At 40.6% G+C, this 21,301-nt stretch overlaps 2 protein-coding genes across 4 annotated transcripts in view; one reads left to right on the plus strand and one right to left on the minus strand.

The window, feature by feature from the left end:
* Positions 1-6,162, plus strand: part of PYGB (glycogen phosphorylase B) — a 45,912-nt gene extending 39,750 nt beyond the window's left edge. Inside the window, exon 20 of the mRNA XM_072988217.2 lies at positions 1,769-6,162. Within this exon, the coding sequence (XP_072844318.2) occupies positions 1,769-1,921 (153 nt within the window). The 3' untranslated portion in view covers positions 1,922-6,162. The remainder of the gene's footprint in view (positions 1-1,768) is intronic.
* A 7,295-nt stretch (positions 6,163-13,457) lies between these two features.
* ABHD12 (abhydrolase domain containing 12, lysophospholipase) overlaps positions 13,458-21,301 on the minus strand; it is a 45,869-nt gene continuing 38,025 nt past the window's right edge. For all 3 annotated transcript variants that reach the window (XM_072988224.2, XM_072988244.2, XM_072988233.2), the window contains exons 12-13: positions 18,430-18,557; positions 13,458-16,497 (exon numbers count right to left, since the gene is read on the minus strand). In XM_072988224.2, coding sequence (XP_072844325.2) covers positions 16,458-16,497; positions 18,430-18,557 — 168 coding nt within the window. In that variant the 3' untranslated portion in view covers positions 13,458-16,457. The remainder of the gene's footprint in view (positions 16,498-18,429; positions 18,558-21,301) is intronic.

Here is a 21,301-nt window from a genome sequence, read left to right on the forward strand (position 1 = left end):
AAATAAAGATTATAATGTAGGATAAAGAGACCCTCTGTGGGGACTGGGTGGGGGTGTGTACATGTGGCACACATGGTTTGTGTGCTGCCTTTCTCTCATGACCCAGTTAAATAGTACAAATGCAATGAAAACATGGAATGAATAAAATAATAGATCATGCAAGCACCAATAAATATACAAACAGTACATAGATCAGAGAGACCAGGTGTGGTATAATGGATAGGACAACAGACTAAGACTCAGGAGACCTGGGTTCAAATTGGTGCTTAGCCATGTAAACTCACGAGGAGGTGGCGTTGGTAAACCTTTAATATCTCACATACCTTGAAAACCCTATTAGGGTTGGTAATTTGGATGCAGCTTGACAGTACATGTGGGACGTGGTGGCGCTGCGGGCTAAACCGCAGAAGCCTGTGCTGCAGGGTCAGAAGACCAAGTACTGTAGTCGTAAGATCGAATCCACGCGATGGAGTGAGCACCCGTCGCTTGTCCCAGCTCCCACCAACCTAGCGGTTCGAAAGCATGCAAATGCAAGTAGATAAATAGGGACCACCTTGGTGGGGAAGGTAACAGCATTCCGTGTCTAAGTCGCACTGGCCGTGTGACCACGGAAGAAAGTGGCTCTATGGCTTGGAAGCGGGGATGAGCACTGCCCCCTAGAGTCGAACACGACTGGACAAAAAATGTCAAGGGGAACTTTGACAGTATATAGCAAACAGACCCTAGAACAAACTAACATAAGAGGTGGGAAGTATTAAATTTCTTGATCAATTCTAGGGAACCGTATAGAAATCTGAGATAAAGAATAGGTATTATAAGCCACCACCAATTACAGAATCATGATAGAAAGGCCGTTTCCTTGGACTTACAAATAAGCACCCATATACATATCTAGACAGAAGCCTCATCCACAAAGGCTTGTTGCCTCTGTGGGCTTGTAGAATGAAAATAAAAATGGATAGCTTGGAAACTGGAGGAGTAAAAATGAGTGCAGGAGATTCATTGGTGTAACTTTAACATGATAATAAAACTTGGAAAATGCTTCCACTAATTGTATTCGCGAAGGCTTTCACGGCCAGGATCTAACGGTTGTTGTGGGTTTTTCAGGCTCTTTGGCCGTGTTCTGAAGGTTGTTCTTCCTAACGTTTCGCCAGTCTCTGTGGCCGGCATCTTCTGAAGAGTGCTGTCCTCTGAAGATGCCGGCCACAGAGACTGGCGAAACGTTAGGAAGAACAACCTTCAGAACATAGCCAAAGAGCCCGAAAAACCCACAACAACCACTTCCGTTAATTGTTCAAGACAGTTTGTATCCCAGTTTTTCATATGAAGATGTCCAAGATAGTTGACTATATGAACACCTTTCCCTCCCCCCCCATTAAAACAACCCTGGCTTTCTTAGTCATCGAAGTAGACTGAATCTTTGCCAAAATAGATGGGTCTTCAAAGGTGGTGCAGGGTCATTAAAGGTGTTGCCAAGCAGGGTGTTCTGCAATCTGGATGCTGCTACCAAGAACACCCTGTCAATTGCATGAGATGTTGGAGGGGCAGTGACGGCAGGTAACATGACATGGAAGGGAACAAACAGGAAGAGTTGTAGTTGCCATTGATCCTACAAGCTTGAGGGACTGACAGATCTGTGAGTACTGGTTTGGAATTCATCAACCCTCCTAGGGGTAAAGGTGGGTAGAGGTACAGGTGGATCACTTGCATTCTGTCATTTTGCATAGATACTAAACTTCCCAACATTTTGTGTGTGTTCTCTTCCTAGAATCCCAGAGAGTGGACTAGAAAGGTCATCAGGAACATTGCATGTTCTGGCAAGTTTTCAAGTGACAGGACAATTACGGAGTACGCCAGAGAAATCTGGGGAGTGGAGCCTTCTGCGGTGAAGATCCCGCCACCCAATATACCCAGGGAGTGAATCTGTCACAAGAGGTGCATGCAAATACCCGGGTGGGCTTGTCCATGAAAGCACTCCTGCTTCCCAACAAATTTTCCACAGATGAATTCAAACATGCATTTTTACCAGTTCTTGGTTGTCTATAAAGATATGGTAGTTACTGGAAATGGGGACATCTGGTGCTCGGGATGATGAGGAAAATAAAACAGAGTTGCCCTAGAGCCGCCTTGGCCATGATAAGATTCAAGATCTAAAGCAAAGAAATTGAGATAAGACCATTTTCTTTGTTAAAATGCCTATTTAAACAATGCATCTTACATGCATGCTCTGTATTTTGAGGGCGTACCCGATTTTCCAGCTGTTTTTCATCCTCCAGGAGCCCCTTCTGTTTAAAGAATCAGAAGAGGCCTGTGTCAACCAAACCAACAATGGAAAGTCACAGGGGGCTTCCCTGATTTCTTTTGTCGTCTAGAGAAGTCTGGCAGCAGCACTTTTCTGATTCCGAAGCGTGCATTTCCCCCGAAAATGTGTGTTCCCTCATTAGCAGAACCCTTGCTGACCTCAGAGGGTTCTAACTTAGCCTCATTTCAAAGAGTCCATTTGTATGGATTGGGGGAGGGGAGGAATTCAAATGCTCTTTTTTATCTGAGAATGTGGGCATTAAGTAACATGTTGAAGGTCCTTTGAGGTGTTGTTGGACTGCATCTCCCATCAGTCCTAGCCCACACAGTCAAAGAGGGAAGGTTATGGGAGTTGTAGTCCAACAAGATCTGGAGGGACACGTGTCCCTCCCCCCTGGTATGAGAGTTCCTATATGGAGCAATTTATGATAGCCTTTGGAGGTACAAGTGGCTAATAGGACTCAGCCGTGCTGCCAACCCAGTGGCCTTCTTGCATCAGTCCTGTTTCTAGGGAGCAATCCCTACCTTATTGAAATGAAAGAATATCTAATATCCAAATCTCTTGGGTTTTAATTTCCAGCATTAGTGCCTGTCTTTCTTCCATCTTGTCCAGTGCTGGCAACCTTGGATGCTGAAAAAATTCATAAATTCATCTCTAGGTGCCAAGGAAATGGATTGGCAAAGTGTACAATCCCACCCAGTCTTAGAGGGTGGCCACTTGATTTGCACTTTAACAAAAGGATCTGAAATGAATGTATGTTGCTAGAAGCAGCCAGGATAGGGGGTTCATTTTAAGTGCTGTTTCCACTTTTCAAATTATTATTTTTTACATAAAGAGGTATATCTAACTAGTATACTACTTTAAGGAAGTGTAGGGACATTCTCTGATGTATTCATTGTCTTGCTTATTTTCTTTCTCATCAGACTAATCCGGATAATCACTTGATTCACAGAGGACCAAAGGTGAAAGTCTATCTCTGTGTAGGGTGTGAGAGTCTAGATATAGCTGACCACTTTCTGAATGAGTGGCTAGCACAGTCAGTATTAACTATTTCAACGGGAAGGAATTTCTCAGTAAAGACAAAAACCTGGTCAATGTCATCAAAGCTGACTGCCATGTCCACCTGCTGAGATGTAAAGATGCAGGGCTAGTAAACATAGGAGATGAATGTGTACCCCTTGTCTATTAAATACCCTGAAAATATACCTGGGATGTCACTGCTACAAAACATTGATGCATAATGTTGCATAATGTCATAAAACATAAAACATCTTAGTTACTATTTACCATTTCACAGAAATGTGCTGTATTCATCTAAAAATGTTTCCTGTTGTATTGCATCACATGCAAAGAATCTGTCATCAGTATGTCTGATGGGAGATAAAATACATCATTCCTCTCTTACGTGAAGCATAAATTAGACTTACTAAGTACCTTTACTCTTCTTGTACGACATATTGTGATAACTGAAAGATAATCCATACAGTGTTCCTTAGAGATGCAGATGAAGAGGTTTATATTTGCTCACACCTGGATGCACAGATGTCTCTTGTATTCAAGAATATCACATAATTGCTGATCACAGACCACAATCGCTGTTGGCATCGGAATCAACACCACAAAAAACCCAACCAAAAGTGGGTAGTTCTGACGCTTATATGTTTCTTGCTTGGGTTACAGGCTTTGAAATAGTCCCAAATACAATGAGTGCTAGACATAACAATCCCAAGAAAAAGAACACCAAGGAGCAGAGAAGTAGGTCAAGCAGTGGAACAACAACAACAAAAAAAAACAGAACAAACTGCTTGCCAGGGGAGGTGAATGACTCTGATGTCATGGAGGTGGCGAATCTGCTCTGGGTTTTAGTCCAGACTTCAAAGCAGCTGCCCAAGGTGCTGAATCTGTTTGAGAGATTGAGTAACTTGAGTAGCTTATGTAAAGCATAGACTAAATCCCGGAGCGGATTCATGACCTCCATGACATTGGAGTCACTTGGCCAACACCGCCATAACCCTGATTACTTCCTTTTATAGTCTTCTGTTTTCTAGAACAAGCTTTCCCTAACCTGTGCCTTTTAGAAGCGTTCATTTTGGTTCAGCAGTGGTTAAGCTGGTTGGGGATGATGGCTACTGAGTTCAGTACATGTAGAGGCCACTAGGTAAATGGATAGCTGACATGGTTCAGCACACCACCCTCAACATATTGTACTCTTGCAGGAATGAATATCTTTGGAGAAGAAGCAAAGAAATGACCAAAGACTCTTAGAGGGCAAATGGATTTCATGGTTTTTTTTCTGCTGCTGGACCCAGTTGGCAAGCAGAGAAGTAGGGATTGTGGCTATATTTATTTATTTTTACAAGATTTATACCCCTATCTTTTCCTTTTAAACATACACCAAGCAGTGTGCAGTACATTAATATTCGAAAATATAGTTTTGTAATAAAGGCAGAAATAAAATAGCAAAACAGAGTAAGGGCTGCAAATGGTAGAGATGTGAAACCCATTGTTTGTTAAAAGCTCAGGAAACTATAGTGGACTCAGTCTGGTTTCTGTATGATGGGAAGGATGGCCAGAAAAGCTTCCAGAGTTAAGATGTCACCATGGGAAAAAAAGCCTTCCCTTCTTTTATTATTGATAAATGATTATGATTTCATTATGGAAAGATGAACTTGAATGAACTTGACTGACAGTTCATGTGAGAGATGATTGACCGTCAGGCAGAGTTTATAAATGTTTCGTTACTACTCCCAAAATCCCGCATGACACCGGCCATGGCGACTGAAGAAATTCTGGAACTTGTAGTGAAAAAGGAACTTTTTCAAGCTCTTGTGTTTACGTTGACCCCGGGTTTGTTGGGTGGAAAACAGTGTTTATTTCACTTGACTCCATTTACCTTTGTCTGCCTATGTGGGAATGCATTTATTTATTTATTTAGAGGAGGGAACCATATATAGGTTCTACTATGTTTAAAAAGATTTCAGATGCCAGTCATTTACTTGACTAAAACTGGTGTCATGCTGGTGCTTGTGGATCATGCAGCTGTTTCCCCCTCTCAACTATGTTTCCCTCTCGAGCAGATTTCAAGGCTGTACAGAAACTGTAAAATGTGTTTTTCAGACTATAGGAATTCCATCAGTGAAGTCATCGCTTCAGATTTTGGCCTCTTCTGGTGGTTTTTTAAAAAATTACTATTGTTTAACTTTTTTCCTCCCAAAATTGCCTGCAATTTCTTATTCTGACCTACTTTTTTGGCCAGATGTGTAGATCATGAGAAATCTTTCTGATGGCACAGGAGTTACTCCTTGCTACTGCCAAGAAATCACTCCATTTCTACTGAGAAGACAAATGCCCTCCCTCTGTATGAAAAGATAATGATTTACTTTAACATTATGTGGGTTTCTATTTTATTATTATTTATAATGACTTTAAGCAAACAGGCACATTGTTTCCAGTAATGCCACCTCACTACAGCTTGAGCCTAAAAGTGTTGCATGCGTGCATGCAAATATTCTTGGTTCATGTGTGTTCAGTACAGCATCCTTGCTACCACTTTACCATTATACTTCCAAGATGTTTTTTTAATGGTCTTTACACCAACACTGTACTCCAACTCTTATTCCAAATACTGTATATTGTCTCTTCAGACATTGATTGCAATGGTCAAAAGCAAAGAATGTAGTTCTTGCTGGCATCCTGAATTATCCAAATGCTCTGTTACTTACAAAATAAATGTATGTTGGCATCGTACCACTTTCAAAAGCGGTGAGACTTGAGTTGGCATGTCTCTGTGTGTAGATGATAACATTACTGTCCCCCCCCCCTGTGCTTTCCAAATGATTAAAAAAAATCACACCCACAAATATTGTTCTTGCTTTCTCTGTGCTTTGAGTGGCACTATAAAACTGTTCTACTAAGGCTTAACACAGGTGCTCAGAGACAGAGAGACAATGTGATGGGTAATTTTTTGCCCTTAAAGAAAGATGGCTGGGATTCCATGCTGAACCGAAACGATTCCATGCTGAACTGAAACCTATGGCATGGATGTGATGCTTTTCATATGTTTATCTCCTTCCCACACTGATTAGCTTAAGTAGCTCCTGAATGACACTCCTAGAGAGAGCGCCCCCATGTGTTTTCTAGAAGTTTCTGGGAAGTATTCTGGGATAGTCATGCTCAGTCTTTGATTTTTTGGGACTCCCAGAAGACAAAAACAGCATGGCCCACAGCAAGAGATTGTGAGAAGATGTCAAAATCATTCAGAAGGCCACAGATTAAAAAAACCCTGTTGTGAGAGGTTCAAGACCAGGTGAAATTCCCTCATAAAGGAAAAACTCTGCGAATATAGTGAAATAGGGTGTCAGTTAGAATGCACAGTGTTACAACTCTTCTCAATGATATGACAGACAAGGGACTTTTCCCCCCCAGTGAGGGATTATTCAAAGATGTATGCCATGCCTGCAGCTTGATCTGGACAATATGTATGTACACTATATATATTCTTCAGACTTATCCAATTGTCCTGCAAGAGCTATACACATGGGCTGGAAGGAGGGAGAAGATGGTTGGTGGTATACCAACAGCCTTTCAGGGAAGCCTATTAAACATTCCTTAAGTTGTTGAGGACTCCCAAAAATGTATCATAAAAAATCAAAGGTTCTTTTGTTGTTGTCTCTGATCTAAACAAATTGTGAGTCACAATTGCTGGAAATCATACCCTTATAATTTCTGAGACAAAACAAACATAGACTGGTTACCACCACTATGCTTTCTGCTGAATTACCCAGGGCCACATGGATACTGTAGTTACAATGAGAGAATACGTTGTATTGAGTGGATATTAAAGTAGGCCCAACAGAATCAGAATCATAGAATAATTGAGTTGGAAGGGGCCTATATGGCCATCGTGTCCAGCCTCCTGCTCAAAGTAGGAACCCAAGTCAAAGCAGATCTGAAAGATGGTTGTCCAATTTTCTCTTGAATGCCTGCAGTGCTGGAGTGCTCACCACCTCCGAAGGTAATTGTTTCCATTTTCATACTGCTCTAACAGTTAAGAAGTTTTCCTGATATTCAACCTAAATCTGGCTTCCTGTAGCTTGAGGACATTATTATGTGTCCTGCACTCTAGGATGATGGAAAACAGACTCTGCCCTTCTGTCTTTCAAGTACAGTATTTGAAAAGTGCTATCATATCTCCCTTCAATGTTCTTTTCTCAAGGCTAAACAGGCCCAGCTCTTCTAGCATTTCCTCGTCAGGCTGATCATCCTTGTTACCCTCTGAACTTGTGCCAGTTTGCTGGCATCCTTCTTGAGTGGAAGCATTATTCTTAAGTTGCTCTCCTACTCAGGTTTCCTTCTAAAAACATCTTTTCTAGTAAATGTTCATAGCAGTACGGATTTGGAAAAAGATGGGGCTGCTTATAAAGGATGAACTTCCAGAGATCTGAAGGCAGTATGATCAAATGTATGAGCACCATGAGCAGAAGACTGCCATAATAAATTGGAGGCTATCATTTATGCAACAACAAGGCGCCATACTTTCCTCTGGAATTTACCATGTTGTTTTGTTTTTAAAAACCAGATGAGACAACTGTACTAACAGGTACTCAAAAAGAGCACACAGGAGACAGTGTAATTGCTAACTGTTTATTCCTAGGGTGTGTTCTGATTTTCAAGGTAATATCTGGTTATGACAGAAACAGCCTCCCCCTCCATGTGGGCAGAAATCAGCAGGTGTGTAAAATGTAGGAGTATTCAATTTTTCTGGCAGCTGTTAGCAAACAGAATGATTCGCTTACGATTAAGCACAAGAAGTGTAATTAAAAACAAAATTTCATTCTATATCTTTAGTTTATTTGTATCCTGCTTTTCCGTCTATGGAGAGACTCATACAAGCCTCAGCAGGCACTCAGAAGCTTCAAAGAACTTCCACCTAAAATTTTAATTAGTTAAAAACAGCATCTTTTTTTCTCCTGCCTATTCAGCTGTCTCTTTTCGTACATCTAAAACTGATGAGGTTTCAAAGTGTAAAAAAACATTTAGCAGCTGAATAGGTGCTGCAGCCAGCTCACTGGAGTAAAATGGACCAGGACCAGTAAAATGGAATCTCATTCCGGGTGTCCCTACACATAAAAGAGTTCTTTTAGAAAGTACGTCTCTTTGGGAATTGTGAGAAACAAAGGGCATTAGACCTCTCCATGCTACATACAACACCAGGAACCTTTGAAGAAGACTATGAGAATTTTAAGTGAAATGAAAAACCCATATGACTGCAGTCTAGTAAAGCCCAAGCAGTCTAATTTGGCAGTGAATTTAAAAAACAGCAATAATTGACTGGGTGTGCATGCTAATGAACATGCAGATAATTCAGACACTTTATGCTTGAATTGGCAACAACAATTATAACAAAAGAATTGCTAAAATGTGAACCACTATGCAACAGAATTTCCAATATAAAGAATCTGAAAACTGTATTCGCGAAGGCTTTCACGGCTGGGATCTAATGGCTGTTGTGGGTTTTCCAGGCTTTTTGGCCGTGTTCTGAAAAAAAAAACCCGAAAAACCCACAACAACCAATCTGAAGATTCTCTGTACGTATATGCAAAATAGTAAAAACTGCATACAGACACACCTTCATATTGAAAATTACTATTTAAAGTCCCTTACTTTTCCAAAAAAAGAGTTGTTACATACTGCATACTTCTCCCTTCAACAACACTGGGGTTAGGGGCACCAGACCTCGTCGTTGTCGTTTAGTCGTTTAGTCGTGTCCGAATCTTCGTGACCCCATGGACCAGAGCACGCCAGGCCCTCCTGTCTTCTACTGCCTCCCGGAGTTGTGTCAAATTCATGTTGGTAGCTTCAATGACACTGTCCAACCATCTCGTCCCCTGTCATCCCCTTCTCCTCTTGCCATCACACTTTCCCAACATCAGGGTCTTTTCCAGGGAGTCTTTTCTTCTCATTAGATGGCCAAAGTACTGGAGCCTCAGCTTCAGGATCTGTCCTTCCAGTGAGCACTCAGGTTTGATTTCCTTTAGAACTGATAGGTTTGTTCTCCTTGCAGTCCAGGGGACTCTCAAGAGCCTCCTCCAGCACCACAATTCAAAGGCATCAATTCTTCGGCGGTCTGCTTTCTTTATGGTCCAGCTCTCACTTCCATACATCACAACAGGAAAAAACATAGCTTTGACTATTCGGACTTTTGTTGGCAAGGTGATGTCTCTGCTTTTTAAGATGCTGTCAAGATTTGTCATCGCTTTCCTCCCAAGAAGCAGGCGTCTTTTAATTTCGTGGCTGCTGTCTCCATCTGCAGTGATCATGGAGCCCAGGAAAATAAAATCTGTCACTGCCTCCATATCTTCCCCTTCTATTTCCCAGGAGGTGATGGGACCAGTGGCCATGATCTTAGTTTTTTGATGTCGTTTCAGACCGTTTTTTGCACTCTCCTCTTTCACCCTCATTACAAGGTTCTTTAATTCCTCCTCACTTTCTGCCATCAGAGTGGTGTCATCCGCATATCGGAGGTTGTTGATATTTCTTCCGGCAATCTTAATTCCGGTTTGGGATTCCTCCAGTCCAGCCTTCCGCATGATGTATTCTGCATATAAGTTGAATAAGCTGGGGGACAATATACAGCCTTGTCGTACTCCTTTCCCAATTTTGAACCAATCAGTTGTTCCATATCCAGTTCTAACTGTTGCTTCCTGTCCCACATATAGGTTTCTCAGGAGATAGATAAGGTAGTCAGGCACTCCCATTTCTTTAAGAACTTGCCATAGTTTGTTGTGGTCCACACAGTCAAAGGCTTGTGCATAGTCAATGAAGCAGAAGTAGATATTTTTCTGGAACTCTCTGGCTTTCTCCATAATCCAGCGCAAGTTAGCAATTTGGTCTCGAGTGCCTCTGCCTCTTCAGAATCCAGCTTGTACTTCTGGCAGTTCTCGGTCCATATACTGCTGAAGCCTACCTTGGAGGATTTTGAGCATAACCTTGCTAGCGTGTGAAATGAGTGCAATTGTGCGGTAGTTGGAGCATTCTTTGGCACTGCCTTTCTTTGGGATTGGGATGTAGACTGATCTTTTCCAATCCTCTGGCCACTGTTGGCTTTTCCAAACTTGCTGGCATATTGAATGTAGCACCTTAACAGCATCATCTTTCAAGATTTTAAATAGTTCAACTGGAATGCCATCACCTCCACTGGCCTTGTTGTTAGCCAGGCTTTCTAAGGCCCACTTTTCTTCACTCTCCAGGATGTCTGGCTCAAAGTCAGCAACTACATTGTCTGGGTTGTCCGGGATATCCAAATCTTTCTGATATAATTCCTCTGTGTATTCTTGCCACCTCTTCTTGATGTCTTCTGCTTCTGTTAGGTCCCTCCCATTTTTGTCTTTTATCATGTTCATCTTTGCGCAAAATGTTCCTCTAATATCTCCAATTTTCCTGAACAGATCTCTGGTTTTTCCTTTTCTGTTATTTTCCTCTATTTCATTGCATTGTTCATTTAAGAAGGCCCTCTTGTCTCTCCTTGCTATTCTTTGGAAGTCTGCATTCAATTTTCTGTAACTTTCCCTATCTCCCTTGCATTTTGCTTCCCTTCTCCTCTCTGCTATTTCTAAGGCCTCGTTGGACAGCCATTTTGCTTTCTTGCATTTCCTTTTCTTTGGGATGGTTTTTGTTGCTGCCTCCTGGACAATGTTACGAGCCTCTATCCAAAGTTCTTCAGGCACTCTGTCCACCAAATCTAGTTCCTTAAATCTGTTCTTTACTTCCACTGTGTACTCATAGGGGATTTGGTTTAGATTATACCTGAGTGGCCCAGTGGTTTTTCCTACTCTCTTCAGTCTAAGCTTGAATTTTGCTATGAGAAGCTGATGATCAGAGCCGCAGTCAGCTCCAGGTCTTGTTTTTGCTGACTGTATAGAGCTTCTCCATCTTTGGCTGCAGAGAATATAATCAATCTGATTTCGATATTGCTCATCTGGTGATTTCCATGTATAGAGTCGCCTCTTGTGTTGTTGGAAAAGAGTGTTTGTGATGACCAGCTTATTCTCTTGACAAAACTCTATTAGCCTTTGTCCTGCTTCGTTCTGAACTCCAAGGCCAAACTTCCCTGTTGTTCCTTTTATCTCTTGGCTCCCTACTTTAGCATTCCAGTCCCCTAGAATGAGAAGAACATCTTTCTTTGGTGTCAGTTCTAGAAGGTGTTGTAAATCTTCATAGAATTGTTCAATTTCAGTCTCCTCAGCAATGGTGGTTGGTGCATAAACTTGGATTATTGTGATGTTGAAAGGTCTGCCTTGGATTCGTATTGACATCATTCTATCATTTTTGAGATTGTATCCCATTACAGCTTTTCCCACTCTTTTGTTGACTATGAGGGCCACTCCATTCCTTCTACGGGATTCTTGCCCACAATAGTAGATATGATAATCATCTGAGCTGAATTCGCCCATTCCTGTCCATTTTAGTTCACTGATGCCCAGGATGTCGATGTTTATTCTTGCCATCTCCTGTTTGACCACCTCCAGCTTCCCAAGGTTCATAGATCTTACATTCCAGGTTCCTATGCAGTATTTTTCTTTACAGCATTGGATTTTCCTTTCACTTCCAGGCGCGTCCACAGCTAAGCGTCCTTTCGGCTTTGGCCCAACCACTTCTTTAGCTCTGGAGCTACTTGTACTTGTCCTCCGCTCTTCCTCAGTAGCATGTTGGACGCCTTCCGACCTGAGGGTCCCACCTTCCAGCGTCATATCTTTTAGCCTTTTGTTTCTGATCATGGGGCATTCTTGGCAAAGATACTGGAGTGGCATTGCCAGTTCCTACTCCAGGTGGATTGCGTTTAGTCGGAACTCTCCACTATGTCCTGTCCGTCTTGGGTGTCCCTGAACGGCATAGCCCATAGCTTTTCTGAGTTACTCAAGCCCCTTCGCCACGACAAGGCAGCAATCCATGAAGGAGCACCAGACCTCAATGTACTTCAAAATCTGTGTATAACTCTTATGCTGCAAAAACGTAACGACAAGCATAAACAGTTGATTCACACGCACACTAGTTCTATTGAGGTTCTCTTCCATAGTGATGATAATCTTTTCCATACAGTACCATGTGTAATGATCCTTAAAGGTCCTTACAACCACCTGATCTAGAGGTGAATTAGAGATGATGTGTTTGGAGGCAAGCAGAACAATTCAATGCCTTTAGTGTTCAACTCATGCCCCTGGTTCTGGGGCACAGTATTTATTTGTTTGTTTGTTTGTAAAAAATCCATGTATCACCAAAACCTTACTGCTCACACCTGTGCAATTCAAGGAAAAGTGTACTGTAAGACATGTACAAAGCCACTGTACAGAATTTTCCATCACAACAGTCAAGATACATTACTGCTTGCCGAGTACATTTCTTCTGATAAATTGGATCACTGAAATAAACCACTTGTTTCTGCACAGTCCCAGGATGAGTCATATTGGACAGGATTCAGACAGACAGCTGTGCAGGAAGAAGGCATATGCACATGAATGTCAAATGTTCACCCATTTCTATCTATCCCTACCTGCATCCCTTATGCCCCATCCAAGGCATTCCACAGACATCCCTGTCGTGGGGGGTCGGGAAACAGATGTGTTGAAGGAGGATGCAAAGACTGTAGCAAGGAAGCCTGGACATGCAAGCCCTATTATCCTTATGATGACAGTGGTTGTTCTACAAGTTCAACCTGACACATCAGTAATTTCCAATTTATGTCTTTTTGGTCAATATAATGGTTCCCCTTGACATTTAGTCCAGTCGTATCCGATTCTATGGCGCGGTGCTCATCCCTGTTTCCAAGCCGCAGAGCCAGCGTTTGTCCGAAGACAGTTTACGTGGTCACGTGGCCAGCGCAACTAGATAAGGAATGCCATTACCTTCCCATCGAGGTGGTACCTATTTATCAACTCTCATTTTTACATGCTTTCGAACTGCTAGGTTGGCGGGAGCTGGGACAAGCGACGGGAGCTCATTCCGTCACGTGGATTTGATCTTACGACGGCTGGTCTTCTGACCTTGCAGCACAGGGGCTTCTGCAGTTTAACCCGCAGCACCACCACATCCCTTAATCAATATAGTTAATATAGGTCAATATAGCTTTTATTTAAAACAAAATCAGGCTACCATGTAATAAATTAGAGGTCATTTGCTTTATTAAAACTACACACATTTTATTTTTTGATAAACATTTCCATTCCAATGCATGTTACTGGCCAAATAATTGGAACATATGTGTCAAAATAAACCACACTAGTGTATGCTTTGGAATCTAATTGTTTTTGAATGGGAGGAATTGTAATTTCCACATTGGTTTGTATATTTACCAACACCGAGGTGAGCAGCAGCAGCACTAGATGGAATGTTCCATTTACTTCAACAAAATAGTGTTTCTTTTTATTAGTGCAGTAAACCAAAACACATTTCATTTGCATGTATATGCATGTGCCTGTAAAGGGAGAGAGATGTAATTTTATGGACCATAATACATGATTACCATGAATCACAATTGTGTTAGACCTTGCTACAACAGAAGAGTCTCAACAAAGAGAACAAACTATTGCCTGATTTGTAAGTATGTCTTGATGCATGCAAAATCCATGTATTTTGTATACAAACAATATTGGCAAACTGTACCTGCTATATATGTAAATATGAACTCATTTCTGAATACTAGTGTCTAAAAACTATGTTCAATATGGCATGTTTACAGAACTATCCACTTTAGAGCCAAATCCGGTAAAGTAAGGGGCTACTGAGAAGCAATCAGTTTGAACTTAACAGTCATATTGCTTATCATAACCTGACTGCTGCTCACAAAGCTTCAAATTTGGCCATGGCAGGGCTCCATGTGTCATGTGTATGACACTCGAATTGTGACTTTAAATCTTAAAGCTGACAAATACAGAAAGACTATTTTGAAGACTTATTTGGGCTTATAGGACCAGTACCGAAATAGGAAATGGCAGGTTTCAGATAGAGCCTGGAGGCCACCTGAGTCTTCATGCTCTCTGCTCCAGCAATCCTCACAGGTCATTAAAGTGGCCTTCAATCCTTGCCATATTAGATAGGCTAAGATATTTTTGAAAAATTAATACAACAACATACAGGCAAACAACAAATAGCTCTATTGGTCCACTATCTGGTATCCTTATAATAGAGTTCATTTTACAACTGCCCAAAACAGGATCCAGAAACTGCAATCATTGTTCTAAGGTGATCACATTTCAATCAAGTCTGCAATAATCAAACATCAGTCAAGATACTGGTAATCTAAAGGGCGCCACAGAAAGCCACTCCACTCCTCCCTTTCGTATGAGCGAGCAAAGCAAGTCAGTCAGGATGGCAATGCCCTTTACAACCAAAACAGGAACCAAGACTGCTTCCAGACAAGCCATGATATAAAACCAACTTTAAACCATGGTGTCATAGCCTAGCTTTTTCGAGACTTAAATTATCTTTAATTATTGTTTCATGGCTACATTTGCTGCTCACAGAAAGAAGCTAGCGAAAAGTCTGCAGGCAGGTGCCAGAGCCTCACGTGTGTGTACCTTGCCTTATTAAATGCTATGATCTTCACTGTTTGAAGCAGAACACAAGAGACTAATAAATGATTGCATTCATGATGGGGTCAGCACTAGTAAGAAAGATATACATGAAAATCGGACTCATTATTTATTACCATGAGATACCATCCTGCTACCTCCTAAATTTGAAAACAGCAAGAATTGGTTTGCTACAATAAAAAAAGAGAAACAAGTTTTTATGCTTGGCATATGCCAAGTGAGGGGAACATTTTAAGCTGGTCAGGAAGCTTTCGTATGCTTCAGGCTTTTAATACTAATAATATAAGCAACAAACTAAAACCAGTATTAAATTTTCTTAGAAAAAGATGTATCAATAAACAAGGATTAAAATATTAACAGAAAACTGTTTAGATTTCAACACACTTTGTTGGTTTAGATAAAACTTGGGCTTTCACACATGTATGTTAATGTTTTCAGTTCTAGGAAGTCAGAACCAAAGTATTATTCCTAGAAATGTAGAGTATTCATGTAACATCTCTTGCATTTAAAAAGAAAAAGAAAACTTCTGACCAGCTCTAATGTACCTGAGTATTGTGTAGGAAATGGATGGTTGGGGGTTTCAAACATCATGACTCCTAAAGATGGATATCACTTTTCTTTTTACCCCCAAAGTGCTTAAATGTCTCATTATTAAAGGAGACTGGAAGACATCTTCACCACAGTGGAAAAACAGACTCCATCTATTCTACGTTTAACCTCATTTACCAAAGGAGTCCTTCATCTGAGTGTGTAATTTGTAGTCAATACATTTTACAGCACTTAGGGATGAACACATCTAAAGAAAATGGTTTGGAAATCAGCAGAAAGAATCGTAAACAGGATGCATCTGTATGAGGTATAGTAAAGATTTTTATATATCTATAGATGTGAGACAGCTAAGAAACATGAAAGCAAGGCAACAGAGAAAAGGAAAATTATTTACTACTGAATTATAACTGTTAAATAGATGCCTATTTTCCAAGCAGATACATCCTTCATTTTCACTCTGAAATGCCTTCTTGCAAACATTCTATCTCTGATTTCTCTAGTAATTTTAAAAGCCAAAACAGGCCATCATTTTCTCCAACGCCCAAAATAGATAACTGACAGGAGAAAAATATCCCTCATTCTATATGAAAAAGGCCTGCAACTCAAGTCCACAAGGTGCAGTGCTAAACTAACGGTTACATTTTTAACCACAGTCCATTTGCGCTGCTGAGTGCAAGTTTCTTGTCTTGTAAAGCGCTATTGTGACCTAGCACACATTTGTAGGAATGTTCACAACATTCAGGTGTTTTTAAACCAAGTCTTTTCTTGTGCTTGAACTTCATTATTTCAATTTGTTCGGTTCGCTTCTTCCCTAGGGAAAAAAGGGGGAAAGGGACAGAAGCCGCTACATTCATTCATTCTTCCTATCTACTGTCCCACGGGCTGAGATTCCAAGGATATGCATTAGGACTGAAGCAGGGAACTGTGACTTATCCTGTGCCTGGGTTTAAAAGAATGGCATACTTTCTCTTCTTCCTTTCTAAGAGGACACAATTTTAAGTGCACCACACAGGCAGTCTTCAATGATGAGGCTTATGTTCAGTTTTTCCCAGGAATTCCCTAGGAAGGAAAAAAAGTTATCAGCAATGTTTATAGAGACAAAAGTTTAGACATTTTCCTCTTTGTCTCTACCCTCTTGTCATTTTGCAGCTAAGAATTTTCAGAAGACCAGGGCCCCTAACAGTTAAAAAACAATGCAAGTAATAAAGGGGAATACACCTTAGTTGTCCAAGTACAGTGGTGCCTCGCATAACGTTTTTAATTGGTTCCAAAAAAAAAACCTTATGCGAAAAAAACTTTATGCGAAACACCATTTCCCATAGAGATGCATTGGAAACCGGTTAATCTGTTCCAATAGGCACGGATTGCCGTCCTTAAGCGAAAAAACCCATAGGAAACATCGTTAAACGATACAATGTATCCTCCATTGGAATGTATTGTAGCTGACTCAATATGTTTCAATGGCTTTGCGAAGTCAATTTTTGCAAAATTAAGTGTGTCATAAAAGGGTCAAAAATGGTTTTAAATGCTTGGATTAGCTTCTGCACCCTCTAAAACGGATGCAAAAGTTAATTTGGCTTTGATCTGACTTTTCGTTAATTAATGGTGAATTTTTTCCCCCCAACTTTTGACAGCTGTCAAAATCTGACAGCTCCATTATTTCCTATGGGGGAAGAAAAAATTCACAAAAAATTAATGAAGACTCAGCAACTGTTCTAAATTCTTGGGTTCGTTAGAGGACCCCCTAAGTTGTGTGCAAACCTGATTTGGCTTTGATCTGAACTTTCGTTAATTTTTTGTAAATTGTTTTCTCCCCCATAGGAAAGCATGGAGCTGTCAGATTTTGACAGGTCCATTGGTTCCTATGGGCCAAAAAACAAAAATTCACAAAAAATTAACGAAAAGTCAGATCAAAGCCAAATCAGGTTTGCACATGTCTTAAGGGGTCCTCTAACGAATCCAAGCATTTAGAACCGTTTTTGACCCTTCTAAGACACTTTTTTAATTGAAAAAAAAAACATCGTTAAGTGAAGCAGGGGACCTAAAACAAAAAAAGTTAAGCGAAGCATGGTCCCAAAAACGCTATGCGAAAATCGCCCATAGGGAAAAACGTTATACGAAGCACAATCTGACTCTGAAAAAATAAACGTTAAGCGAAAAAAACGTTAAACGAAGCAAACGTTATGCGAGGCACCACTGTATGTAGCCTGTGTTGGTGAACTTCCTGGTAATACCAATGTTTGCATTTGCAAAATAGTGAGGCTGAGAAAGAAACTATAGCATGCTAAGAGCATCATGGCTATGTCTAAGATGGAAATGATCACCCTCCACACATGTACCAGAGCAAGGCTAGACATAATAACATGCAGTCGTGTTTGTTTATTCATGTACCAGGGGAAGCTGTGTGATCACATTAAAAAGGGAACCTGTGGAGCGCCTCCTTCCAATGTATGTCATATATTGGAGACCAGAAGTAAGCCAAGTTTGGAAAGAAATGGCTGAAGTGGTGACAGAAGAAAATACAGGAGAGGAAGGGATGAGCAGGTTCAACCTATATCATCCGTGGACACCTATTTTAATGTAAAAATCTGATCCCATTCACTTCCCACTGATTTAAATATGAATGAATCAGGTAACTGAACAAACATAGTTGTACCATCAAGACTAGTATGGTCCTTACTCTCAGATACACAAATCAAGTCTCCTAAGAAATTGTCCATTTTACTCCTTTTCAGTACATGCACACATACTCCTCCTCCCTCCCTCAATGAATAGTTCAAAATGAGGCATCTTTGAAAGGAAAGAGAACTATGCACAATAATAAAATAGCTGTAATACCATCTCTCAGCCTCTCCCTCCTCAACTAGATGGATGGACAGAGAGACAGACAGATAAACATATACACATTTTTCATGACATGCAACTTTTTTAAATACAACCTATAGAAGCTCCACTCACACTTAATGAATATCATAAATGACTGCTAATTACCGTAATATTCGAGGTAGTTCTGGGCTCTTGTAGATATATTTATGCCTATAGCCTAGGTCTGTGTGAAATGGAACGAACTGTACTTTATAATCACGGAAGCTCCGAGATGGGGCAGCAATATTGTACAACTATTTAAAAAAAAAGAGTACAAAAGTAAATGTTGGTTGATAGAACAAAGAGGTACATAACCTAGCTACAAAAAAGTATTACACAAAGTAGTAATGTTTATTTATATCATCACCTTTGGTTTCGCTAATTATAGTGAAATCAAATTTTGTCTTCAAAAGAGACAAGTGGAGTTACATATTCAAGAACTTTCTTGTCTCTGACTATTTTTATTTTTTTATTTTTAAAAATGAAAAAGATACAGAAAAAAGGAGAGAAATAAAAAACTTTTAAAAACTTTAATAACCTAATACCCTATAAAGATTACAATAACGTGCTCTCCTCCACCAACACCATCTAGAGATATGACCAATGATCCTTCCATTTACATGGAATCAAAACTGCATTGATTCTTGCAAAGGTGCACAATTCTTCCCCTTTATTAACACAAAATTGATAAAATCTCCCCAAATAGCAATAAAAACAATCTTATTTATCTCAGGCTTCTTTAGTTTGGTGTTACAAGGTAATTTATCACCAACAGCTATATTCCAAATTTGTTTATACCATTCATCTACAGTGGGGTCTTGACTTGAGAACTTAACCCATATTGGAAGGCGGTTCTCAAGTCAAAAAGTCTGTAAGTCAAGTCTCCATTGACCTACAGCTTCCAAACATTGTAAGACACTTTTACAGGAGCGAAAAGGGAGATCAGGAAGAACTTTAAAAGGCAAACGGAGATCAAAGAGCCCTTTCCCGATCTCCCTTTTCGCTCCTGTAAAAGTGTCTTACAATGTTTGGAAGCTGTTTTAAATGATTGCAATGGTTAGTCCACCTCCTGAAACCTATGCAAACTGATTTTGGTGTTGTTCTGACACTTCGTTAATTTATGATGATTTTTTGTTTTTTCCATTGGAAACCATTAGACAGACCATCCAATGGTTTCCAATGGAGAAAATTCAAAAAATCATCATAAATTAACGAAGTGTCAGAACAACACCAAAATCAGTTTGCATAGGTTTCAGGAGGTGGACTAACCATTGCAATCATTTAAAACAGCTTCCAAACATTGTAAGACACTTTTACAGGAGCGAAAAAGGACTTCGCAAAGGCATTGAAATGTATTGAGTCGGCTTCAATACATTCCAATATAGGAAACATTGTTTCACTCAACGATGTTTCCTATGGGGATTTTCACTGAACGATGGCAATCCGTTCCAATTGGAACGGATTAACCGGTTTTCAATGCATTCCTATGGGAAATGGTGTTTCACAGAACGATGTTTCACACAACGTTGATTTTTTTAGAACCAATTAACATTGTTATGTGAGGCACCACTGTACTTTACTTGATTATGACTTGAAAAATACAACCCTATGGAACAAAAATATCTCTGCCAGCCACTGTTTTTCTAGGGAGGAAACCCATGTGATCTTTTTTAAACCGACAGGTGTGCCTTGAGGTCGTATCTTTTCATCACTGTCACAGAAAGTAAAGCTGTCACTTTAAATAAAAACCCATGAATAGTATATACCTATGACAGGTTTATAAGTATATGTTGCATCCTCCTGTTCATTTAAAGACAGCAAGAAACCTTACTGCTTTTTTAAAGTATTGCCTCTATACTAGCACCTTCCTTGTCTAGCAGATACAGTGGTGCCCTGCATAGCGACGTTAATCCGTTCCAGGATTAACGCCGCTATCCGGATTTGTCGCTATGCGGGGGAGGGAACCCATAGGAACACATTAAACTCCATTTAATGCGTTCCTATGGGGCGAAAACTCACCGGTAAGTGAAGATTTCCCCATCCGGCCACCATTTTCGCTGCACGGTAAGCAAGGGCAGGGCGCGAAAATGGAGCGGGCGGCCATTTTATTCTTCCAGCGGCCATTTTGGAACCGCCAATCAGCTGTTTTTAGAACATCGCAATGCAAAGATGGGTAAGCGAAACGCAATGCGATTTTCGCCCATTGAAATATTGCAATGCGATCGCATTAGCGATCGCAAAAAACACATCGCTATGCGGATTCGTCGTTAAACGGTGCGCTCATTAAGCGAGGCCACTGTAGCTAAGAGGCAATTTCATTGAAGTTTGAACCCAAAAGCCTTTGGAAATGAAGATCTAATACTCAATATGAGTCAGTGGGCCATGTTCACCCCATCCACTTTAACAACTGTTGCTATAAAGGCAAACAGTATGTATTGCAGATAAACTAGCACACAGCACATGTAACATTAATTTTGTGTTCAACCCCAGTGTTCCCCTTTTTATGGAAGCAAACATGGCCTGTGCTGTCCTCATAACATTAAACATCCCTTGTTCGGAGACTTGGGAATCACAGGGCTGGGAAATAAAAGCTGCTTCAGTGACGTGCAATGCTGCAATGTTGTAGTGAGAGAAGCAATGGCAAGCAGGATACAGAAGAGATATAACAAAGTTAGTTTTTCCTCTAGTGCTGCCTTGACTAGCCCTCCTTTGGCTGAGTGCTAGACTACAACATCATCTGCCAATGAGCAGAAGAGCATACCAGTGGCTGCTACCTGAAGGCAAAAGCGATTTTTCCTATGGCTTGTTGAAATGGAGCTGCAGTATAAAAGTAACTGGCAAGGAAAGGGTTAAGCATAACCATTCCACAAAAGATACAGTCACTCTGATAACTTCAGTTCATAAGTTGGATGTATTTCTGGATTCAGAGCCAAGATATCCTCAGATCTTGGTGGTATCCAGAAATGCATTTGCACAGTTGAACACAGTTTATCAAGTT

The sequence above is a fragment of the Pogona vitticeps genome, chromosome 1 (assembly GCF_051106095.1).
Source record: "Pogona vitticeps strain Pit_001003342236 chromosome 1, PviZW2.1, whole genome shotgun sequence".
NCBI classification, from domain to species: Eukaryota; Metazoa; Chordata; class Lepidosauria; order Squamata; family Agamidae; genus Pogona; species Pogona vitticeps.